Below are 26,727 nucleotides of genomic sequence, written 5' to 3'. Positions count from 1 at the left end.
CTTTAGCTTGCTCGCTCTCTCTCTCTCTCTCTTTCACTTAATTTGCATATAAATAGCTTTTAGATATTTTTTTGGTTGCAATTGTTCTATTTTTATGCAGCAGCAATCTGTGAGCGCTGCCAATTGAAAATTAATTGAGCAGCAGCAGCAAATGATACAAAGGATTGCAGCTGCAGCTTCAATTGCAGTGCTCAAGGGTCAGCAACAATAATTTATCAAAGTTTGGTGAGAACTTCAAATTTGAATAGCCTTATCCTTAGTTATCCTCAACACTGCGGGTACTTGTGCTTTATATTCGATAACTGCTAATGAAGATTGACAAGCCCTTCAAATATGCATTTTGACTTTGAACACAAAACCCACATAAAGACCTTAAGACCAGCATGTGATCAGCCGCTCTCTCTCTGCCGCTCTCACACTCCCTTTTGTACTTAGGGGTTGTTTTTCGAGGCGTTTTTTGTTTATGTTTTGCTTAACCGCTTAACAGATTTTGTAGCAGGCAACAACACAAATTACTCAACACACAACAATTTCTTGAGCTGATCCTGCGGGCTCAAATTACGTAGGCGTATCCCTTAATCTCTCTCTCGCTCTCAGGCTCTTTGTGCTATTCCTGGAACACACGCGTATCGCAGCACGCTCATCTCTTGGCTTGTTGCTGCCGTGCACGCGAGCAATCTTTGCTTGTATCCTTTTATAACCTTTTAGTTAATAACTTTTTGTTAAATTTAGACTGCAACCCCTGCCAGGATTTCTAGTTTGAGTTCCCAGCTACCCACATAATTTCACATATATATTTATTTATATCTCAAGCAGGGAGTGTTGCCGCTGCTACCGTTGGACAGCCAAATGCTGCTGCGATCCTGCATAACGACGCGTGTTCGACAATTAAAGTTCATTTCAATTAAAGCCAATCAAAAGTAAAAGCGATCCTTAGCCCGCAGATGTAACGAAATTTGAATCGAGCGTTGCGCACGCTTATAAATTTTAATTGCTGGCAATTGATCCTGCCACACAGTGGCACAGTGGCACATTCTGCTTGCCAATTCAATTGTTAACATTTATTAAAGCAATTCGATTTTCCCATGGCAACAACTACAACGACAACGACGTCTGGGAAAATGCAATGCAAAGGCAAAAGAAATCGTGCATTGAACCCTTTACACACACACACACTCATAGAGAGAGAAAGAAAGAGAGAGAGAGAGCGACACTTGGCTCCACATGCAGCCATGTTGCATATAAATTTTCATTCGCTTTTTGCTGCTGCTGCTGCCGCTCGCTCGCCTCGTTCGCCTTGTCTGGGGCATTGTCCCGTTGCCGTTGCATTTTCCATTCTCATCTCACATCTTTGCCCCTACCCCTACTGCACACCCCTCTACACTACGCCCATGTGCTGCTAATGGACTCTCTATGCCGCTGGCATTATCATTCATTGGCTCCTCCTGGCATTTGTGGCCACATTTTGGGGCGAATGCACTTTTTGTTTTTTCTCAGCTCTGCTGGAAAACTCAACTCACTTTTCTCAGCGCATTTCCTTCTGCTGTTGCTTTACTTATTTACGTTCTGCTTTGTCACTCTGATAAGCCACTGCGGGTCTTCCGTCCATGTAGGATTTTAAAGTCATTCCCAGTTTTCTCTTTTCCTTTGCACACTGATAAGAGCAACGTGCTTTGTTTGCTCTGCGCCTTTTGGTCAACGCCCTCGACACCAAAGTTGATATGGCAAACCAAGCCGTAGGATTCTATAGATCGCCGCCACACACTCAACTTGCTTTAGTTATAAATATATAAATGTGTGTGATTCATTTGGCGTAGCAACAATAAAAGTTGAGCTTATCGCCCATAGCTTGGGGTTTGTTTGCGCTTCACACAAGGGACTTCAGGATCTGAGCATAATAAACACGTTTGTGGTTCCCCATACACATACAAACATACATATATGTGTGTGTTAATAAGAAACATACACTCAACCGCAAAAGTATATACTAAAATTCTATATAAAGCCCATATGAACTTTCAAAACTCAAAATAATCTGCACAAATTTAATTTTTTTATTTAACAGAACTTTTTTTTTAACAAATTTATAGAGAGCTCAATGCAAAAATTATATAAGTTGTATTCAAGAACTATTTTTTTATTTGTTTTAATAAGTCAAATTGAAATATTTGTATTCAAATTAATTTCTAATATTATTTCCAAGGCAAATTAATAAAGCATTTTTCACAACTTTAAATGTAAATCAAAAATTGATTTTGCTTATTGGTTTTAATACTTCAAATTCCATATTTTGTTATCGCTTTGAAAACTAATTATTCCCAGGGTAGTATTTACCCAAAAATCCTGCTGGGATTGGCAGCAAAACGAGGAACACAAAATAAATTCAACAAAATAAAGCGCAGGAGTTAAAATTCATTGAATATGCGATAAGCACTAAACATATATTTAAATGTGTGTGTGTATTTGTTTTTGTTTGCCTACCTCTTTTTCTATATAAGGACGCCCTGCACTGTGGTTTTGGCTTATCAGCGTATTTATTGCTGATTTGCCTTTATCAGCAAACAGGACTCGCCCTTAGGCTGAAACTCAAACTGTTACTGATAAGCGCTGCCTATATAATTCGACTATTGATTTTGGTTAAACATTTTTTGGTTGCTGTTCATGCGTGTGAGGTCAAGCATATGGCCATCGGAAAGTATACACCAACGCTTACCTTGGCAGCGACAGCGACGTCAGCAGCGTTTACCTTGTCAAGCGTTTAAAATTGAGAACGTGAAGCGTTGATCGCTGGATCGCTGCTCCAATTTATGCCACGAATATTTCTACTGCAGTTGCAACACACTTGATGCAAAAAAGTAAAATCAGCAGCTTAAGGTGGCAGCAGCTAGCCCCCACCCCACCCCACTGCCCACTGCCCTTTGCAGGCGCTCGAAGCGCAGATTTGGGTCAACGCTTGTGACAATTTCATGAAACGTTGCGGTAGCTAAATATGCTGCAGTTAGCCAGAAAAAAACTGCTGAGCATACCTTTGGCCCGCTTAAGTCACACCCCACACTCTCCTCGCTCGTCCACAGCCATGGGCGAGGTTACAAATTCTGCATAAACGACAAACATTACTTCAGTGGCAGCAATGCGATCAACGCTGCTTCATTCGCCTTGGCACATTGTTGACTGCAGCAATTTCTTTGGCACATTAATTTTTTGCTTTAAGCCAAGGCACGTATGCGTTCTGAACTGTTAACCAAAAAATAACAACACTAAGGTTAAAGCAGAGCTGCATTAGTTTTTGCCTAAATGATTATTACATGGCATATTAGCTAACAAGCTGCTTGCTGCTTTATTACTCATACGCCACCTGTGACGTCACTTTGCATGCATGGGTTCACTTTTATGAATGAATAAACGTTGCAGTTAGCTTCAATCTATATATATATATATATATATAATGCCTGCATAAACTTTGCTGTCAAATATTATTTATAAAAACAATTGGTCAACAGCGCATTGAGCTGTCAACAAAATCAATGAATGAATGTGCAAAAGAGAGGGCACAAAACAAATCAAATTGTATAGAAAAGCGACTGTAGCAAAAGCTTAACAACAAAGGCCAAATAAACAAACAACACACACAAAAGACACAACATGAAAAAGAGAAACAAAATAAAAAAGAGAAAAGCTAAATAGTTTTGCCAAACGTGTTGAATGTCTGGGCGAGCTGATAAACCAAGATGCCAAAAGTAACTGGGACTGGGTAATAGCGCCACACACACATACAAAGACATACAAAGACATGCAAAGCTAGTTGGTTAAAATGAGCGGCTCAAGGTCATCACGCTTGCAATAGCACACAAACAAACAATAACAACTAACAGGCAATAGAGCTTTGCCAGCATGTGTGTGTGTGTCTGTGTGTTTGTGTGTGTGCAGCTAACTGCAGCGGCAAAGACACAAACTAAGCAAAAAACAAAAAAACCAAATCGCACTTGCTGTCGACGACGACGCCAACAGCCGTCGCTTGTCTAAAATGGCCTCGAATCAGCTGCAGCTCCCAGCATACAAGTCGCCCAGCCCCCCTTCACTGCCTCTCTTCCACTCGTTCGCTCTGCTGCCGCCAGGTAGCTACAAATTAAGTTTATAGCGGTAGGTGGCAAGCGACAGCCGAAACAGGCTTACGAAATCACGAGTGATTTGAATTGAATGTGCCGAGCGTCAACGACAACGCCACAAACAAAAGCTGCACACACTTGTAACAGTTAGATGGAGTTATAAAATTACACTCGACACACACATATGCATATATTTACATATGTATATGTAAGTATAAGTATCCTCAGCAGTTGGACTTATACACAAATAATTTCACACAGTTTTTCAATGAAGTTGACGCTGCTGCTGCTGCGCTGCTTAGACAAAAGCTGCACAGTTGCACTTTACACACACACACATGCATACATAGCTCAATATAAAGATGCCGCTCCAAACGTGTGTTTGGCAAATTACACAAAAAACAATTTTTATAAGACTGCGTTTGCGCGCTCTCTTTGCCGCTCTCGCTCTCTCTCGTTGTCATTTGCGCTCTCAGCAGCTCAGCAGCCCCAAGTCCTACACACAGCCAGCCGATCACACAGCTGGGAGACAAAACGAAAATGAAAAAAAAAAGCTCTGCTCAAATGAACCGCAGCCAACAACTGTGCTGCGCGCGCAGTCGCTGCACTGCTTTTGTCGTAGTAGGCGTCATCATCAAAGCAAACTGCGGCGGCTGCTGCCGTTCACTTGCAGTGTGGGCGTTTGAGGCTGCGGCGAGGTGGGATTTTAGTTGTTGTTGTTGTTGTCAATGGCGTGCCTTGCTGGCATTTGTGTCATTTGAAGTTAATTGCTGGGAACGAATAAAGTTGCCGAAGTCGCTGCTGTTGCTGCTGCCGTGGCTGGATTTGTGTCACTCTTAAGGTTAACTTGTAATTATGATTATTACATTGGCTTTGTCTATGCGCAACGTTGGTTGGTTCTTTAATATCTGCGCTTTGATCTTCACATGCATAAACCAAAGTCGAATAAGTTATGCTCTTGTATTTCAAATCAAGTCAAGGAGTAAAAGCTGGCAGTCAACAGTCTGTTGTACCGTTATTTTCAACTGGCATAGCACCACAAAGTAGAAATGAAGAAATAGAAACACACACACAGAAAACAAATCACAGCCATGGCTGATGGCAGGGGGCAGCCCATTTGGGCCAAGTGAGGGGTTATAGTCAAAAGCAATAGACAAACTTGTGGCCTCTGCGCTGTCTACTTCGTTTTCATCACAAGCAAGAGAGACACAAAAAAAAAAAAAATTTGCGTCAGCTCTTTTTTCTATGCGCTGAAGCTGAAGAAGCTTCCAGACTCCGTCTCCGGTCTGTTCGGTGTGAGAAAACTTGTACAAAGGCAATTTCCAGCGCTTGGTTACCGTTAGCATTAGAGTGGAGAAGAAAAAAAGGGCGCGCTCATTATGGAAGCAACAACAAAAAAAGCAGCAGCAGAAAAACAACAACAAAGCAGAAAGTAAAAATGGCCGCCAGCGCAGCAACTGGACAAGCTTTAGGACTGAACGATCAGCAGCAACAGGAAAATACATACACACATATATATAGCGCTGTCTTGCTCACACATAAGCAAGCAAATGAAAAGCCCTCGAATGCTTTTTGGAAATTGTAAGTCGCAGCCTTTGCAACGCTTTTTCATAGCCCCTCCCCCCACAAATGCTTTTCCAGCAACATCTTCGTCTGTCTGTGTCTGTGTGTGTTGCGCTTGGGCTTGGAATTCAGGTCAAGCATTTTAATGCGTTCAGCATTAGGGAATGTTTTGTCTACTTTGTGGACAAGTAAAAGCCAAATTGTGGATTTGCATATGTGCCACAAACTAAATCTAAACAATAAGCGGGATTTGGGATTGGGAACTGGTTAAACCAAGCGCTCGAACTTTATGCGTTTTAAATACACTGCGATCCCATTCGATTTCGTTTTATGTGACTCCTTGATGGGCAAAACTGTTGACTAAATCGCAAACCAGTTTTAGTCAACAACAATCAATATAACAAATAACAAACAAGTGAACAGGCAAGTCAACAACGACTAAGCGATGCACTAACTTCAAATTAAGCTAAAGTTGAGCATGTCTATAAGACTATAAGCTATTGATTGATGATAGTGTAGTGTATTTTTGGTAGTACTTAGACCCTAGAGAATCCCACGCAGCATGTATATGGGATTCGTATACGTTTAACGCTAACGAAGTGCACGACTTTGGTCTAATAAATAGACACACACACATACATACAAACGATCTATCAATTGTATGTATGTGTGTGCTTGGCTATGGGGCGGGACGCGTGCGTCAATGCGGGGACCAATAGATTGAGAGGAAAACGAAAAACCCCTACGCACAGGCAACTAGCGAAGGTTGATCTATACACACACACAACGCACACACACTCACACACACACATACATATATGCATATGTATAGACGACTGACGCCCTCGTTACTCTCGCGTTGCACGACTGTCGTCTTTTTTTTTTAATTAAAAGCAAATTTTGTATCAAATGATGCCGCTAAAGGCAGCCAACAATAGCAACAACAACAACAGCAACTGCTACAACAATTAAGCAATTAATTTATATCAGTAACGCTTTGAATAGCGGGAAAAAAACAGGCAAAAGCTTCAAACAAAGTAAAAACCTGTTGATCAAGGGTTCCAAGCGTAGTTAGAACAACCCCAAAGCCTACAGCTAATGCATATGTATGTAGCTTGGGCGCTGCCCAAGGGATTTTTTTACACAGTATCCCAAGCTAGACAAACAACAATTGTTAATTCGCTGGCTCACGATTTTGCGGGGTGTCTTGCAGCCAAGCGCCCTCATACTGCAATTGCTGATTAATCATGAGAGATGAATCAGCTGCAGTGTGAGCAAAGTATGAAGTAACTATTGCATATGCTGATATCTAGATGTCATTATAGTTGGACTATGGAAACCTTTGAATAGCATTTATAATATTTGCTTGTAAGAATCTCAGAGAACTTTGAAGCGTTGCAACTTGCAGCTTCTATAAATTCTAATATATGCTGAATTTTGTTCACAATCCTATTATACATATATACTAATATAATATACTAATATACTAATTTTTAAATGAAAAAATTATCTATGGCATTCGTTGTTGTATCTAAGTTGTAACAAATTTATGCATCAAATTAATTTATTATGTTTCCATTCAATAATATCAGAATAGAACTTACAAAATAAAAGCATTTCAAGTGTAATTTGCTTAATAGTATCTAAAAGATATTTCATTTCCATATCTGGTGCTATACAAATTGATGGACTGATGCACATTTAACGATCCTGCTGTCGGCCTCGGGCAACGCCCATCAATAACCCAGCCTAGTCGATGAAATATGATAAACACTAGACGAGCCAAGTGACCAGCTAGGGTTCCCCCCACAACAACAACAACAGATCAACCGTAAGTATCTATTGCTTGTGCATTTATATCTGCATTTGCATTTGTATGCACATACATTAGAGCTTAAGTGTGCAGCGGGAAAAGTTAAATCATTTCGGTTTCAGTTAGATGGCGCGCTTGCGGCACACGCTGCCTGAGATATCAAACCCGTTTTTAATGGCATGGCATTTATAAAATACCTATGAATGTATCTTTGTATCTATGTGTGTGCATATTTGGTATGCAAGAGCGTTAGAAATTTCCCAGTTACTATTTTTAGCCAAACTTCATCAAAATGCAATCAATTTGCAAGTGATGCGATTGGAAATAAACAAACAGAGACAGCAGCAGCAACAGCAGCTGGCCAGCCACCCACTCGCAAAAACAAAAAGAGAGCAAAGCGCGCAGCCAAAGAGAGCGCGAGCGAGAGAGCGTGCCTATTTATGCTGAGCGTGCAACAACTATTAAAGAAGCAGCAGACGTTGACTGCGCCGCGGCAGAGCGAAACGAGGACGAGCTGCTGCTGCTGCCACAAAAGTGCATTGTTGTCATATTTCGTAATACGCTGAGGCAGCGTACATGCTATGGGTATGGCCTGAGAGAGAGCGAGGGGGGCAGCCCAAGTGAGCGGGTGCTGGCTGGCATGGCAGGTCACACAGCAAGCGCAAGCAAAGGAAGCCAAATGAGAGAGCGAGAGAGCGCACGTAGTATGCTTTGGCTATTGCGGCAACTGCGACTGCGACTGCGGTTAGGTCTCTCAGTTGATTTCGACATGCGCTTATCAGACGCAGAGAGTTGGAGAGTGGAGAGTCAAGCGCGCGTCTGTATGTGTGTGTGTGACTGTGGGGCTCACCAAGTCAAAATGTCAAGTTGTTGGCTGCGCTCTCACGCGTTCGCTTTGCTGGCTCTTGCTCTCGCTCTCTCGCTCTCTGTGACTTCAGTGGGCCACGGCAGCGACGCTTCCAGCACTTTGCTTAAGTTTTACTCATGCCATTCCATTTCATCCGCTCGTCCGCGTCCGGCAACATACACTTAATATATTTTTTTTTATTATTTCTCATATGAGAGCACGAAGCCTTCGACTTACACACACACACACACAAGCACACAGAGACACACACACATGTTTATCGCATTTGAAACTCGCCATTATAAAACACGAAACGGGAGCAGAGCAGCAAACGATATTATTATCCACCCAGCGGCGACGACATCGATACCAACACCAGCAAACAACAACACAACATCGTAAAACAGGCGCGCGTGTTCGTAGTCGTCGTGGCAGCCCCAACACACACACACAAAATACACTCACACACATACATATATACGAAGCTACATTCGGCTTGAAGCAAACTCCACCGCCCAACAGCTCCCCCCGCTCTGGCGCTCTTTAGTTCGTGATCGTGCTCTCGTTCTCGTCCGCCTCAACGTTCGTTTTGTACGCAGCCAACAGCAACAGCAGCAGCAGCAGCGACTTCGACTGCGACTGCGACCGCGACAGCAGTAGCAACAACCATTCAGGGACAAAACACGGCGCACAGCGTCTGCGTCGACATCCCTACGTTTCAGTTCTGATTGGAGGTTCGTGCGCCGCCGTTGCTTGCACGCGGCGTTTTTGGCTTGCTTGAAAATTAAAAAATAAAAACAACAAAAAGTACAAAAGCAAATATTTAACAACAACAAAAAAAAACAGAATATATTAATTTCGTGTGCGGAACTTAATGCATATTTACCAAATACCTTATATACAGTGCAGTGTCTATTTGCTGGAGTTGACAAAACGAACAACTCAAAAAAAACCTAAAAACTGAAAACAGTGCCTTGTTTAGAATTTTGTGTAAAACTTTTCACTACAAAAACAACAATAAACAATACAAAACGGATTACTAAACTAAAAGCAAACGCAAGTAAGTAAATTAATTAAGAGCAAGTCTTGGCAGAGTTTTCTTTTTAATTTTGTTGCTAGAGTCCTACTTTATGTAGCTTACAATACGCCTTGAGTTGTAATTGAAACCGATCTGTAGCTGTATCTGTATCTGAGCTATAAAGCCATACATAGCTACAAATTGGTTTTGTTGTTGTTGTTGCATTTGTATTTGGTTTCTGCTTCAGTGAACGCCACAGCATTTGCAGTCTCTCATTTCCTTTTGATTTGTGCACACACACACAGGCAGCGAGTGTATGTGTGTGTGTGTGTGGCAGGCAGGCGGATCTCAGCAGTCGATCGACAGTCGTCAGTCAGTCAGTTGGCGGCTGCACCCCTTTATGCATTACGTGCTCTTCAAACCGGGGGGCAGCAGGTAAGAGAGCGCGGCTGGGGGTTGGGGTGCTGCTGCTGTGGCTGCTGCTGCTGTTGCATGCAATGCCTAGATCCCCAATGCTGCTGCACATGCAATGCCTGTGTGATAGTCCGTGAGTCTGCAACAACAAAGAGCAATTACTTTAGTGTGCGAGCGAGAGAGCGCGCATGATCATGCAAGCATGCCTAACTATGAAAACTATATACATATATATGTATATATCGCTAGGTATCTATCTCTGTTCATGGCATTGCTAGCGCTGCTCCTATTGCACATTTTGCACAAGTTCCCAGCCGTCGTCACTTCCGCTGCGGCGTCATGGCAACCCTGGCGTGCGCGATCGGCTTAACACCTGTGCCCAACAACAGTCAACCACAATTTATGCAAATCACATTAAAAAATCATAATACAAATCTCAAATCTTTTAAATTGCTTAACCCACTTCACACACACACACACACACACGCACACATGTGAGACAATGAATTATTATATTTATTACAATGAGCAAAGGAAGCAAACAAAACAGCAACAACTAACTAATCGCACATAAATTTTATTTTTGCTGTTTTGTTAATGAAACAACAAGCAGAGCAAAAAGTTTAACAACAGAGAGAGAGCGAGAGCGAATAAGAGAGAGTGGCAGTGAGCGCGAGCTTTATAACTGTTGTACAGCCGGCGATCGTCAAGCAATTAAATAAATATATAGAGAGCAACAATATGACTAACATTGTTTTTTTCTTTCTCAAAAAACAAAAAACTTTTCTAATGAGCAACGTGCTTGCAAATAAACCCCCAAGTCAAACTTGCATTAAGTATACGCAGCATGGGCCTGCGAAATTGCATTGTTCTGTGTGCGTGTGAGCAGCAACGTGTGTTGTTTATTCAGCAACAATTTCCTGCATCTATTCATAAAATAAAATACAATGCGCTGCTTAATTTTTACTCAACACACACACACACTCAAAGTTTAAGCCGTACAACTGAAATCTGTTGACAATGTAAAAATTTTTGGTTGCCTTTTGGCTGAAATTCTTTAGCTGCACGCTTTATTGTTGCTGTTCTGATTTTTATCACTTGACATGCGTTGCTTTTTATCTGCAACTCGCACATCAGCTCAAGAGCAACATAATTTCGCTGCATTCCAGCGCAATATCCTAATGATCTCACTGTAGTTTTTGCAGTAGCTCAAAAACTGGCACACAAAAAAGCCAAAAGCAAGCAAAAGGTCACTGACCAAAATATGTTTTGTAATTGCGGCAAAAGAAGCAAAAAAAAAAAAACACAACAACGAAAAAATGGCAAGCAAAAGTTTTCGAAATTTTGCTTTTGCAGCTTTTCGCTGCTGCTGCTGCTTTTTGATTAAAAAGGAATTGTGCCAAAAATCAAGTTAAGACTGACTTGACTTTTAAAGGATTTTTTATGTTTATGTTAATCGGGGCAGTTGAACTGTCAGCGAGAGAGAGAGACCGCAAGAGAGAGTGGGGAAAAATATATGTGTCTGTTGTGCTAAGCGTTTAATTCAATTAACAGCGTGCGCGTTTGCGTTGGCGTTGACGCCGGCTGCGCTGCCAGCGTCGCTCAATGTCCGCGTCAAGTATACGCTCAGTATACGCGGCCCAGGCTACAACAAAATCGTTTCCTATTTTAAATGCGCCAGCCTATTGGTCAATGCATAGCAACAACAACAGAAACACAAATCGCAAAAAGGAAATGCCAAAAGTTTAGCGTATATAGCAAAGAGTGAGGACGTATGTATATTTGTTTGTCTGTCTGAACAAAAAAAAAAAAGGCAATATCAGCAAAATAAAGACATGCACACACAACTGAAACTGAAATGAAAAATAAGCAGCTACGAAATGCAAATGAAATGTAATTGAAAGCGTCGCTGTTAACGCAGACGCAGACGCTGACGTAGCTGCTGCCTACCCTTAAGCTCTGGCGTAGGGGACATTGTCCGTTTATGGAAGCGCGAGTGCTCAGAGGGAGAGGGAGACAGCGGTAGGCGCTGCACCGTGGTCAGCAAGCTGCAGAAATGCTTGGCAAATGCAAAGGAAACACAATTAGGATGCTTTTGTTACACTGTGCAGCAGCAGCGCAGCGCAGCGCAGCACGCACTGCAAAATGAGCACATGGGCAATAAGCAAGAGGCGTCGTTTGCTTGTATGTATAGCATGTTTGTATATTTAATCCTCTCAAAGAGGATTTTTAACGCAAGCGTTTGCACACGACACCAACAGACAGATAGACAGACAAAAGCTGGCTGGCAGGCAGACAAACTCAATAATACATATACATATGTATGTACATATGTGTATGTATATTTAACGTCGTCAAGGAGCGCGCAGAGCAGCGTAAAGTCACCTCTAAAAGCGCATAGCGCAAATATCCCAATACAGCACCAACCCACACACACACACACACACACATGTTGAGACAGCCACGCACTCAACTCAACAGCAGTGCGCGATAAGCTTAATGCTTAATTGAGTACGCGACTGAAGGTGGAGGTGGGAGCAGAGAGAGAGAGACCAACAGGCACACACACAATTTTATCAAGGGGCCAAAAAAAATACATACAGCAAGCAAACACACACACACACACACATACAAAGTTACGGGCATGCCAGGAGAGCAGCCAGGAGAACAACACACACACATGCACGCACACACGCATGTCGCTGCTTAGCGACGTCAACGCCAGCGACGCGCTGGCAGCAAAAATCGCCTTAAGCAGCGGCCCCCAAAAAAAGCAACAACAACCACACGCATGAAGAGAAAGCAGCGCGCACTCTCGCTCTTGTTTTTTTTTTTATGCGCTCTTTGCGATCCTCGTTAGCGTTCGCTTTGCTGTGCTGTATATAAATTTATTTTGGGGTGTGGGGGTTGCTCTTACTGTTTCCAGAGGATTTTCACTAGCTGGACGTTAAATTTAGGTCAGATTTTTAAAAATACACATTTTGTGCATTTCTAATTTAGCAGCCGCGTCGCAGTCGCAGTCGTCGCTATGCAAGGAAGTTGGATATATAAACAGCTAGCTAGCTATACATATGTATATTGCTTGCGTCTGTGTGCGTCATTGGCAATCCCCAAAAACAATTTGCTTACGCTCTCTGCAATTTGCTTTACGCTCTTTGCTGCTACACAATTTTGTTATCAAAGTTTGCTTTATAATCGAGCTTTTGTGATTGTGCTCCTAGCTCGAATATTAAAAGGCAACCACTGGACGAAGCTACAAAATTCTTCTTTGATGACTTGCAGTGTTTGGTTTATCTATCTGCCACACACACATACTATAAAACAATCTTATATACTTCCTTTAAACATTTACTTATCAGCAAAGTTGTTAAGGAAAACCACAAGTTAATTATTCAATGGAATTTTTTAGATTTGTAATGAAAAGTTAATAGATTTCTATAAGCAAGGCTGTAGTCTGTAGTTTAGTCAAAAACATTTGAAGCTGTTAACAGTAGATAAGACTAAATTTGTTCTACTATTATTTATTTATATAATTTTGTCTGCCACTTTTACCATTTATTAGAAACATTATACTATATAATTATGTAGCTCTTGCTGATCTTTCTTTGCTACATACTTTGTGCACTGAACTGTGTCTGCTCCTCCTGCTCCCCCCTACTGCTGCTCATAAGCGTTAGCTTGACTTTCCCATTTGGTCGCGCAACAGCATGACCCGCATTTCCATGTCTAAATTAAGGACACCGTCATAAAAAATAAAAGAAATAAAAGCTCAACTATGTGGGGGCAAAGTGCCTAAGTTGGGTGTGAGTTGCGTTTGCGTTCCGTTGCGGATGTGTGGGCCGAGGCGTGAAGCAAGTATGGAAAAACATGCATAGATCAATATTGCTGACAGGCGACCACATGGCGCTCAATGGAGCGACTGGCAACGGGGCAACGACGTCTGTGGGTGGGCGTACTTGAGCCAAATGCCAAATGAAAGAAGCGCCCTTCTTCAACGCCCCGAAAACAACAAACATGTGTAACTATTGTATATATGTGTGTGTGTGTGTGTGTGTCTAAAACAATTTTATGGTTGACCAAATGTCAGCAAAAACTATTTTGTAATCAACAAGCAAACAAGTATCCCCAACGGACCAACCAAACACACATAGACACATCATTCAGTCAGCAGCTTCAGCTTCAGTCAGCAGCTTCAGTTGCCGATCCAGTTGCCAGCTCGCTAAGTGAGCTCACTGAAGCGATAGTCGTAGAGCTAACGAGTTTTGCTTTTTACAACAGAGAGTCTAACAAATTCTCGTATGCCCCTTCCCGACTCTTGGCCAACACCTAGACAAGGTTTCAGTTCCTCAAGCTAAATTAAACTAAAATAAAAGCAATATTTAAATATTGCACAGAAAGTGCTATAAACTTAGTTGAAGTTTGCTTTATATTTACTTTAGTTGCAGCTCTAGTTTTGTGCGCCTTTGCACCACTGTGCGGCGACATGTGATCGTCATGGTCTCAGCAGTGGGTGTTTGTTTGTGTCTATTATTAAATTTCTCTATGCATCGATATGTATATGACATGCTTAACGGCACGCACACATATCCTCTCTTATATATGTACATACATAAGCCCACGCACACACATTCAAAACTGTGACTACATTCCTCTATAATTGTAAAGCTTTCGAGCTGAGCTTAGGGACAAAGCAGGGCCTCTATATATGTATGTGTGTGTGTGTATGTAGCTGCTTTACATATTTACATTGGTACTGGCTTGCGAGCTTTTTTTTTTTATTTATGTATTGCCTACGTGCAAAGGAATTTTTTACACTTGGCGCACAAAAGCGAAAGAGCTAGAAAAGCAGCAACTAATAATAACAACAACAACAACGGTACTTTATGACGAACGTTAGTTAGAAAACGAAGACGAAAAAATATATATGTATATTGTGCATAGCTGGGTACATAAAAGTGTATGTATACATAGTCAACAATAAATTGGAGGAGCGCTGGGCGGTGGAAGCATTAGAAAATCTTAGGAACAGTTGGCGGTTAGCGCGTTACGTCGACAGCCGAGGCCGAGACCGCGTTAGAGACAAGACGATCGCTCAGTCAGTCGATCTCTGCAGCTGGAGCTACTACTATGTTTGGCAGGGGGAGGGGTTGTATGGGGGGGGCGACGGCACATGTGTTTGGTGCCAACCTGCGATACCTGTTCCGCGTGACGTTGACGCAGACGCTGACGTCGACGTCGACGTTGGCAGCGACAGCAGCAGAACCCTGGCAGTTAGTCAGTTGCCGTTTGCCGTTGCTATTGCCGCATCATCCAACAGTTGGCAGTTGGCTGCCACACACATACGCACGCACACAAAAGTAAATATATGCTTGTATGTATATATGGATATGGACATGTTGGCAGCCAACTCATGCTCTCACATTTAGTTGTTTACACAGCGAATAGCGCTAGAGGAAATCTAACAGACCCTGAGAGCAGCAACGCGCTCTCTCGCTCTTCCCCTCTCTCGCTCTTGCGCACACACACGCACACGCAAGCTCTGCGACAATCACAGGCAACTCCGCCGATCCGCTTTTAACTTGTGGGGGCGCTGTGTGGGCCATAAAGACAGACAGACAGACACCCGCACCCACATCCACATGTAACTGCGACAAACAGAGAGAGAGAAACGAACAAGAGAATAACATCAACCTACTTTTGGGCTTAAGATATTGAGAAACAATTGGCGTAGGCTTAAACAAAGTCTTGGACCCTAACCAAAAGTATCTTTTGCTATTAAACAAACTATAAATAACATAAGCTTTATGTAAGACAAAGGAACTTGATTGAAGCTTTGATATAAAAGTTGCTAGAACAGGTCTATAGGGCAGTGCCTGACCCAAGCCTGCCATTAGAGAGGAAGTTAGACACACACACCAACACACACACATAATAAAGCAGCGACTAAGTAGAACAACAGCAACAACGACTAAAAAAAATTAGTAACAATGGATCGTTCGTGGCAAAAGCTTCGTTATAAAAGCAACAACATCCAAACTCAAAAGTAGAAAAATTAAACAGACTGCAAAAAAAAAATAATAATAAAAAAAAAACTAACCGACAACACGCAATAGGGCAAGGCAAACAACAACAGCGCCAGCAGCAGCGACGTTAGCAGCGACGCCAGCAGCAGCAGCAAGCTGAGCTGAGCCAACAGGAATTTACGATTCAGTGGCTACCTTGCATGTATGTGTGTGTGTGTGTGTGTGTGCTGCTAATGCTGCTAGTCATTTGTTGTTGCTATTCCACCTGGGTGCTTGTATGTGTATGGATCTTCGTCTAGGTGTGTCCGTGTATGTTTCTATGTGTGTGTGTGTGTGCGAGAGCCTATTAGGCGAAACCATTCGCTTCCGTTGTAAGCAAGTTAGAGCTGGGTAGTGGTAGGGGTAGGGGCTTAGTTGACCGGGGACCGTTACGCCTAATGTGTACTATAGCCAGCGACAAAAATAACGATTGGTTATAGGATAGCAGTAGCCCACAAAGCTTTTTCAAGCTTTAATTCAATTGCGCAGCGCCAATAGGATTCCAATTGAAAAATGAAAAAAACAGAATTCGTCATTCGCCTGTAGAATTTACAGTTGCTTACGTAATCCCTCCAACACTTGCGCGCACAAGCAGCAACAACAAGCGCCTACACACAAACGCTCCTGCGCACACACACACAAGCACACATCCATATGCATGTATCTATGTATGTATGTCATGTAAGCCCAAGCAACAAGCGAGAGACAATTTAAGCTTTTGTTATGAGGCCTGCGTTGCTGGCTGGCTGGGCTCAAGTTTCCACATGTTTTTCCAATTGCCGCACACACACACATTCACACATTGATGGAAAAACCAAAGGCAGCGAGCCCAACCCCGTCAAACCCAACCCAACTGTTGTTGCTGCTGCTTGCGCTGCTGCTGGCGTCGCCGCCTATTGCCCTTACAATTACAACAATAATAATAGCAACAACAACAACAGCAGCAGCAGACAACAATCAGCGGCGGCTGCTGCGGTGCGCGCACCCAAAGTTGTGTTTCTAGCTTTTTCTTTTTTTCCATCATGTTTTTCTTTTTAACCCCGTTTCGTCAACGTTGTTGGCACGTCCGCTCGCGCGCCCCTATGCCCCGCCAGGCCCCATCCGCGTGCAAGGGAAATTAAAAATTCAAAAAGTCAAAGGCGCAAGCAGCGAAACGACGTCGAAATCGTCCAACAGCGCGAGCGAGAGAGCACACACACACACTCATACAGTGTTTGTAGAGTTGGAGAGCTGCTAACACTTGTAGAGTTTTTAGTGATCAACAATTTGTGTGCTGCTCGTTCCTTTTGTGAGAGAGCGCGACGCTGACTGCGCTGCTGGCAGCGACGACGACCGACGGATGTAGGATTGCCGTCAATGTGTGCGAGTTTGTATAGCAAGAAGAAGAAGCAGCCGCAGTCGCGGCAACAGCAGCAGAGACCCCATGGCTGGGGCGTTTAGGAGCAGAGGAGCGGCTGCTCAGTCGATGTATTGGTGTTAAACGAGACGGACGAATTTGGCGGCAAAGAGAATCCAACTTCCACTGCGTACGCTTGTTCGTTCAGTCGCCTCCCCCCCTTTAATTTTTTCTCTATCTCCTACTCTCTCGCAAGCGAATTGTGAAAATTTCCATTTGGAAATTGGGCAACCAAGTTAAAATTAAAATCAAGAAACGTGCAAAAATACAAAGTAAAAGGAATTTCAACTGTCAATCGGAATACGCTAAGAAAGGTGTGTGTATGTGTGCTTATTGTATAAAAAAATGAAATGCAAATCGTGTTAAAATCGTTCTACAAGTGTGAAATTCAACTGAACTAATTCAAAAGTCGACGACGTCGCCTGTTGCCTTCACTCTCAGTATGCGCATGCCCAAGTGTGACTGAGAAAATTTCATAAATACAAATGCAATTACATATGCATGCATGTGTATGTGTTTCTGTGTGTGTGAATGTGCCTTGAAAAGGGGGTGTAAAAATAAGCGAATGTAAAGTAATCTCCACTCGCCCCTGTCCTCCCCTAAGCGCGACGTCGACTGCTTATCATGCGCCTTGCCTTGTCTGCCTTCCATTGCATTTGTATTTGTGTGTGTGTGTCTGCTGTGTGTGCGTGCGTGCGTGCGTGCGTGTCGAGCTGCGCAGTTGGCTTCCTGTGGGAGGACTTTGACTTGTTCACTTCGTTCGCTAGCCTCAGCCGGTGAGGACGTGTCAGCGCTAAAAAAATAAAATAATTTTAAGCAAAGCAATTTTTAAATAGAACTGTGCACAAAGTAAGAAATATTTGCTTGTTAATATTGTGAGTTTGTTGAATATATAAACTATAACTGTTAATGAACAATGCTGCTACATTAGATCGGCTAACGAATATTATTTTATTTTAACTGCCGCAAAGCAAAAAGCTTTCAAAGCTCTGCGCTCTAGTGTTTGTGTTCGTGAATGAGCATTTTTTATGAGACTGTGTGTGTGTGTTCGTAGAATTTATGCGGCAAGTGTCTCTCGCTCTCGTTTTGCTTTTTCGCTCTCTCATTCGTTTGAATGATGGGCGGCTCATTCAATTAATTTGAACAAGTGCATTACAAAAACAATAACAATTACTACAACAGAAACTGCAAAACACAACAGCGAAACTGAAAAGTGACTGAGAGAGCGAGAGAGAGATCGGAAGCATAAACAAAAAGCACACGTAAAACATGTGTGTAACAATTTTTGACAGCGAGTGAAATTGTAAAATGAAAGATTTTCAATTAAGTGTACAAAAGCAGCGCCGCGCGACTTGGCGATAAGATAAGCAAGCAGCGCAGTCGCTCTGAACGTTGGCAAATATGTATTAGCAAGTGCAAAGGAGAGAGAGACCGACCAATGTACAAAAGATTTCTCTGTGTGTTGGTGTGTGTGTGTATGTAAGGAGTTTGTAAAGAAAGGAAATAATAATGTGTGATAAGTGCTATGTTTATAAATGAACACACATACAAACATACAAATTGCCACGAACTGGAATATTTGTTGTAGCTTTGCCAAGATTTTTGCTAGCGCTCTGTATGTGTTGTAGACTTTTGCTCATTCTCCTTTACACACAGTTTGTGCCTGTTGCTTTTTTTTATTGTTGTGTTTTACTTTTTACGCTGCTCTGTAAGCTTCTCCACACCCTTTGGCAAGTTTTCAAGTCAACTTCGTGCGCACACACACATACATAGAAAAACGAGCAAGCAGTGCAGACAGACACACAACCCAGTTAGACGAATTCCTATTTAAAATAGTGCGTGTCTTTTCAGCGAGCTAATAAGTAAGAAAATCAGCAGTGCTTGTTAATTTACCAAATGTGTAATTAAAATGAAGAGGAAAAATTAAATTTAACTACAAGTGCCTTTAAGTGCAACTGGGTTTGCCACACAGACAACACACGCACACATACGCAACTCGATCAGCATTGTAATTTACTCATTTGAAATTTCCATTTGCAGTTGAGGAGAGTTGTATTTCCTCATTATTATTGTATTTCAACTGTTTCTATTTTCCTGCCTAGCGCTGTGGACCTTTGCTTGTTTGCTTTGTTGACCTAAGAGGTCGCCTCTTAAATTAGATTTTGTTTGCATTTCATTTATTTATGAGCGAGAGGGAGAGACAGAGAGAGAGAGAGAGTATGAGCAATCAGCCTATGTGACAATTCTCTAACAAAATTCTCTTTTTATTTTTCTATTGCAGCATACATTGTTATTAACGTCAAAATGTTCAAGCATTGAGCTAGGACTTCAAGGATATTCGTATTTATTATAAATTTCAACTTTTTGACACGCACACACGTGTGACGCTTTTTAAAGTGCATCTGACTAAAAATATAAACAAAACGGCTTCCAAATGAAGATGGCATCTCAACGATTTTGTCTGCGCTGGAACAATCATCAGAGCAATTTATTATCTGTGTTTGATCAGCTGCTGCATGCCGAAACCTTTACAGATGTGACGCTGGCCGTCGAAGGGCAATACCTAAAGGCACACAAGGTAATTAATTTATAAAATAATACTATGACACTTGATATAACTAAAGTGTATTCTATATTAGATGGTGCTATCAGCCTGCAGTCCATATTTCAATGCGCTGTTTGTAAATCATCCGGAAAAGCATCCGATAGTTATATTGAAGGATGTGCCCTATTCGGACATGAAGTCGCTGCTTGACTTTATGTATCGCGGCGAGGTCTCTGTGGATCAGGAGCGTCTGACAGCATTTCTGCGCGTGGCCGAAAGTCTGCGCATCAAAGGACTCACCGAAGTCAATGATGACAAGCCGGCGCCACCAAGCGCACCCGCACCACCACAACTGCAACGCATCCAACCCTATCTGGTGCCGCAACAGCGCAAGCAAGCCAATGTCTTGCCCACAGCAGCGCTGCAGGCAGCGACGCAACCCTCGCTGCTCAGCTCAGCGCTGATGCCCAAACGCAAGCGCGGCAGACCACGCAAACTGTCGGGCAGCTCCAATGGCACAGGCAATGACTACGATGACTACGAGCGTGATAATCCAATGAATGTAAGCGGCAATTGTTAATTGCAAATTGAACTTTAATTAACCAACACGACACTCTATCTATGTATAGGATTCGGATATGGGCAATGGCAAACTGGGCAATGAATCATATTCGGGCAATGATGATGGCTCCGATGACAATCAACACGAATCTGGCAACAATGATGATTTGAATGTAAGTTTGCTCTCTCAGCCTCTCTCTTTAGCTATAGTTAATAATTGTTATATTTGCTTTGCAGGAAAGTCGCGACTCGCTGCCCTCAAAGAGATCAAAGAGCGGGAAAGATCAGCGCATGGCACAACAAGATGACAACAGCACTTCCGGTAAGTCCATCCCTTAAGTACATCATGCCTTACATCAGTTTAATCATTGCTCGTTAATTAAAACACACACTTCATGCATTGCAAGTTTATTTATTTTGTATAGTAAAAGCACTTCATGAATTATTAAGCATAAAACAAACAGTTCAGTTTTACAAAAAAACAGTAAACAAATATTACAACGAGCGAAAGAAAATCTCATCTGCAAACATTTCGAATCTGTGATATCGGAAAAGCTAAAAGGGATTTACGCATTTCATAAAATGTAGCCAGAGTAAGAGTCAGAGAGAAAGTTCAAATCGTATCGAAACTAAATAAACGCGTCGGTTTCATTATTTGTGTGACAATTAAAAAAGTGAGAATTTAGTGTTGGTGGAACTACATAAATCGTTGATCGTGCATTGGCTGCGTTACTTTTGGCCAGGTGAGTGTGCCCAACAACAACAACAAGCGATGCCAAAAGAAATGCAAAATCCACAAATGCTGCACAGACTGAGAATAAATTGTCAAGTTGATAATCGGGTTGAGCTCACAGGGATTTATGGCCGACGCTTGCTAGTTATAAATTCAAATTCAAATATATCCAAAATTTACGCGCAAAACTTAAGCAAAAAAAAAAAAAAAAAGAAGCAGTGTTAACGAAACAGGAAATCACGCCAAAAATGCCAAAAAAAACTTAAAAAACTTGAGCAATTTCGCCTACCAAACCAAAGTTCAAACTTTACTTTCGAAACTACGTAAACTACTACGCGATGGCTTGAAATCCCTATAGCTTTTCCGATCCGATTTGAAAACTTGTTGCATTCAGTTCATTTGTGTTTTTGCCTCTCTTTTTGCATACCCCACACACATACAGACACACACACATACATTTGCACACTTGGCATTGTTTATTAACTTTATTTAATCCTTTTAGATGGCAACGATAGCGATGGCGACGGCATGGATACTTCGTATATGGAGCCACAGCTAATGCTCGACGAATACGACGAACCCATGGAATTCAAATACAATCCTCTCACAGACAACAGCTCACCCGCCGGCAGCACAGATCACAGCAGCAGCCACCAGCAGCAGCAACAAGCTTTAATTTTGGCAGCGCAGCGCAAACATCAAGCGGACTCGGCCACGTTGACAGCCACAGCTGGCGGTGGCTTGAAGCTGAACATAATTGGCATTGCAGGCAGCAGTGCTGCCGGTGGCGGTGGCACCAACAAGTCCATGGTCAGCATTCCAAAGTTAACGCCCATTGGCAAACCGCGCACGCCGAAGCGACCCAAGGTCAAGCAGAATGGCGATGCCAAGTACGGCTATAATCAGCAGGACTACCTCGATTTGTACAACAGCAACGATAGCATGAAGCTCAAGTCGGAGCTGCTCGGCGCTGGCGGCAGCACGCCGAATCTGAGCGCTGTGGGCGTCACGCCGGCGGTGAAGACCAAGCTCAATCTGAGCAGCAACATTGGCGAGGGCGAGTCGGAGGGCTCGGTGCGCGATTATTGTACCAAAGAGGGGGAGCACACGTACCGCTGCAAGGTCTGTTCGCGCGTCTATACGCACATCAGCAATTTCTGCCGGCATTATGTTACCTCGCATAAGCGCAATGTGAAGGTTTATCCTTGTCCGTTCTGCTTCAAGGAGTTTACGCGCAAGGACAATATGACGGCGCACGTGAAGATCATACACAAGATTGAGAATCCCTCAACGGCGCTGGCCAATGTGGCGGCCGCATCGCTGGCGAATCAATCGCTGGAGCCTTCGGCGAGCAGCACACCCAACCCGCCTGATTTGAATGCGCAGACTTCGAATCAATCGCTGCCCGCGAATAGCAATGCGCTCTCCACCTCATCATCCTCGTCCACGTCGTCGTCGAGCGGTTCGCTGGGGCCGCTGGCAACGGCGCCAGCAACGGCTGCGGCTCAGTAATCTCTAAAGCGCGCGCGCTCTCTCTCTCTGGCTCTCGCTCACACTGTGGCAACAAAGACAATAAACTCTAGCCGCGCATATTCCAAATTTAGAAAGGGAGGAGAAGAGGAAAGAATAGTGGGTGACAAGCTTAGTTGGGATGGGGTTTGGTATTAGGGGTTGTGGGGTTAAAGTTATTGCCGCAGAGCAACTAACGCATATAAAGAAAATTTTGTTAATTTTGTTTTTTAGTTATTTACACCGGACTTTTGTTTATAAAGCATGAAAGAGGAAGAAACATTGTTGAACCCTTTTTTGATTTCGCACGCTTTTTTTATTTAAATAACTTACATATTATTGTTTTTTTTTTACAAACGAACGTCAGTTGATGTGCAATTCATTACGATTTTGATTTAGTTAAACACAGACACTAAGCAAAAACAAACATTAAATTACGTTAAACAAATGGCAGGCATTTTAACAATATTAATTTGCACACCGCAGCGGCCTTAGAAAGTAAAAATTGTGACTGGGCATAGTTACAATAAAAATTATATAAATAAATCTATATATATGCTATATACATATATAAAAAAAAAACTCAAAACTAATGCAAGTTTAGTTAATGAATATATTATGTCTACATTTTGGTATGCGTAGCTCTAGGCTCTATTGATTAATATATAAACTATACTAAACAATTATGTTTATTATTTTATTTTAAAGCTATATATATATATATATATACATATGTTAATAATATTGTAATTTGTGTGAATCGTGCGTGGGGCAGAGACGCAGATCCAACCTTGTTGCCTTCAAATGAAGCTAGTTACAAAAATTGAATGAACACTTTTGCTGGGTTGTCAATTGTCAACCCACTTAAGATCAAACACCAGCCCAACTTAACCCACAAACCCCCAAGATCAAGAAAATAAACGAGCGCACAGTTTATGCGAAAGATTGCAAATGTTTCGTGTAGAATTGTGTGCTAACATTTAAATATAAATGCATCAATAATATATAATTTTTGTAATAATTATGTTTATGTTTAACACACACATACACACACACACACACGCGTAGTCTAAATGCAATTATGCAATTAATTTAACACTTTAAACTATATATATATAAATATTATGATTAAAATTTATTTTATGTATATCGGAGGCTTAAATTATCGCCAAAGAAATGAAGCAAAACAAAAACAAAACAAAAAAACAATAATTATTAAAGCAAAATGCAACAATCAAAAATAAAATAAAAACAACAACAGCGCAGCAAAACAGCAAGAAAAATATGTAAAACAATTAAAATAAAATACGATCTCTAGAACACACTTGAACTTGCAAAAGTTGAAAATAAAAGCGATTTCATTTGCATAAATTACAAAAGCATTAAACAAAACACAAATAGCAAAGCAAAAAACAATAATAATTGTAATAAATAATAATAAAAGAGCTAACTGCGTGTACGCTAATTTATTAAATAATAATTGTTTTTTATTAATTCATTATTTAGTGGTAGCTAGTGCAATTTAGTTAAGTAAGCCTTGTAACTTTCCAGCAAAAGCCCCAACCTAACAAACTCTAATAAAACAAAAACTATAAACACAACACACACACACACATACACATATCTATGCATATACATATATTTATATATTGTATGTTAAAGTTTTAAATATAGAGCTAAAATATATTTTATATATTGTACATTCTACTAAACGAAACAGCAACAAGTTAACAGAATTCTTCACAACTGCAGCTCGAAACCTTTATTTAAACTTATATACCAACATAATATATATATATTAAACAGTCATGCTTTTGATGCCCAAAGAAAATATATATAAAAAACAAAAGAAAAACCGAAAACATTAAGAAATTCTTGTGCACACAGTTTGAATTAATGAATTATGAAAAATCTTCCATAACTGTAAAAGTCGAAAAATACAATAACAATTTTTGTAAAAATAAAAAACAAAAAAAAAACATTTACTATTATTAGCAAATCACGCAATATTATGCATATATTTAAATAACTAATTTGTTATGTGTATTTAATATTACGTTTAAAAAATATATTATTATTATATTGATTAACTTAAAAACTGAAAGCAGAACAATAAATACACACCACATGCAAAGCAAAAAGTGAAATTTATTTTAAAACTAAGCTAATTTAATGTAAAAAAAATGTGACATTATTTAAATATTTTGTTTTAATTTTATTTGCAGCAACAACAACAACACAAGCTACGCCGGAATTGTCGCAGCGTCTGTTTGGTGAGCAGCCTGAGCTGGAAGACGCTGAAGCCTTGAACTCCTTGCATTTGCCCACTATACTGGGACTCAGGATACGCGCGATTAATCCCAACAAAAGTGCAAACACGCCAGCAACAGCAACATCGCAAGCGAAGCCCAACAGCAACATGTTGCTGAAGCAGCAGCTGCGTGTGGGCGCCAAGGATCCTGAAGCCAATTGCAGTCTTAGTCTAATGCCAGTCAACACGCCAGAGAGTGCCATGGAGTCCAGTGAGAGCAGCTGTCTGAATCTACAGTCGCTTGCCAATGCAGCTGAGCGTCAAGCGCAGCAGACACCCAACAACAATAACAACAACAACAGCAGCAACAACTTGCATCAGCAATTGATGTTGCACATGGCTGCCAATGCCGGCGACTATTACCAGCAACAGCAGCAGCAGCAGCAACAGTCGCCCACAGGCGAAACGCCTTATGTGGATGACGACATGGAGCTGTTGTGCATGGACAAGTGCGATGAGCAAGACCAAGAGTTTATATCGCTGGTCGATCAGACAGCAGAGACGCAGGCAGAGCCAACTGGCGGCAATTCGCCAGCAGCTGCTAGCTCCACGCCCAAACGACCAGTGCAGCGACGTCGCGTGCGACGCAAGGCGCAGTCTACGTCGGATGATCAGGCGGAGCACTTGACCGAGATGTCTGTGCGTGGCTTGGATCTGTTTCGTTATGCCAGCGTCGTCGAGGGCGTCTATCGCTGCACCGAGTGCGCCAAGGAGAATATGCAAAAGACCTTTAAGAACAAGTACAGTTTCCAGCGTCATGCGTTTCTCTATCACGAGGGCAAGCATCGCAAGGTGTTCCCCTGTCCTGTGTGCTCCAAGGAGTTCTCGCGTCCCGACAAGATGAAGAATCATTTGAAAATGACGCATGAGAGCTTTACGCCAGGCAAGGACATGGGCTCCTTTAGTCCGCTGAAGTACTTAATCTCCACAGCAGCCAGCAACGAGTTGCAGGCCTCGCTCTATCAACAGCAGCAGCAGCAGCAACAACAGCAGCAGGAGCAGTATCAGCGTCAACTGGAGGATCAGCAGCTGCAACAACAACAACAGCAATCAGCTTTTGATTGCTCAGACAATACGCTGCTGCTGCCGGAAGTTAAACAGGAGCAGGAGAGCGAGCTGGGCACAGCTGCAGCAGCTGCCATGCTAAGCTTGCATCATGATGTCATCATTAAGAATGAGATACAAATCTCGCCATCGCCGTCGCCTTCGCCATCGCCACCCAGCATCTGTGCCGTGGGCAAAGGCAAGAGCCTGCCGCTAACTACGGCCGCACAAACAGCAACGTAAAGACTTTACAATTAGTTCGAGCACAAGCAATGCAATAACTCTGCAGCAACATGAAACACTCAAGCAACAATTATATAGTTAATAATTAGTTAATAACACAGACTCTAACGCTAGTTTAATTAAGCAATAACTTTTACAAGATTCCGTCCATGAAAGCCTTACGTTTTACTCACTAGACATATACGTATGTATGTGTAAAACATTTGTAGTAATTATTTATGCAATTAGCCTTAGTTTAAAAACGAGTAACTAGTAGCTAACTAGTGCAAATCTTAGAATACCGCAACTTACTGTCTGCTGTTTAAACAACAAATTGAATAGTTTAAGTAGCTGCATATACTAGTAAAAGCGAGTTCAAGCACTCGCTAATCGTTAGTGCCACCCCAACGAGTAGGCAAATGTCCATGCAACTGAACTCGCTACATTTTGTACGTTTAATTTTAAACATTTCTTATAATTTTTTTGTGATTTTGTTAAACTTGTATTTCGTTTTATTTTTTTTTTATTTGTTGTATATATTATTATTATACAATACTCAAAGTGCGTAGTTTAATTGCTTTGT

The 26,727-nt window shown here is 41.8% G+C and overlaps 1 protein-coding gene across 4 annotated transcripts; it reads left to right on the top strand.

Annotated features, from left to right (window-relative positions):
* The first annotated feature begins 8,495 nt into the window (after positions 1 to 8,495).
* On the top strand, positions 8,496 to 26,595 carry LOC108603497 (protein tramtrack, beta isoform). Of its 4 annotated transcripts, none has more exons than XM_017992359.1 (6): positions 8,496 to 9,389; positions 19,501 to 19,797; positions 19,859 to 20,326; positions 20,394 to 20,498; positions 20,563 to 20,647; positions 24,793 to 26,595. In XM_017992359.1, exons 2-6 carry the CDS (start codon positions 19,654 to 19,656, stop codon positions 26,163 to 26,165), a joined length of 2,175 nt encoding a protein of 724 aa, XP_017847848.1. In that variant the 5' UTR covers positions 8,496 to 9,389; positions 19,501 to 19,653; the 3' UTR covers positions 26,166 to 26,595. The 4 variants fall into 4 exon arrangements, with proteins under 4 accessions (XP_017847848.1, XP_017847846.1, XP_017847847.1 ...); XM_017992357.1 differs by lacking the exon at positions 8,496 to 9,389 and adding an exon at positions 17,267 to 17,533; XM_017992358.1 differs by lacking the exon at positions 8,496 to 9,389 and adding an exon at positions 17,288 to 17,349.
* Positions 26,596 to 26,727: the final 132 nt, after the last annotated feature.

The sequence above is a fragment of the Drosophila busckii genome, chromosome 3R (genome assembly GCF_011750605.1).
Source record: "Drosophila busckii strain San Diego stock center, stock number 13000-0081.31 chromosome 3R, ASM1175060v1, whole genome shotgun sequence".
In the NCBI taxonomy this organism is placed as follows: Eukaryota; Metazoa; Arthropoda; class Insecta; order Diptera; family Drosophilidae; genus Drosophila; species Drosophila busckii.
Note: the sequence above shows the minus strand (reverse complement) of the source record. Positions and strands in the feature narration are given on the sequence as shown.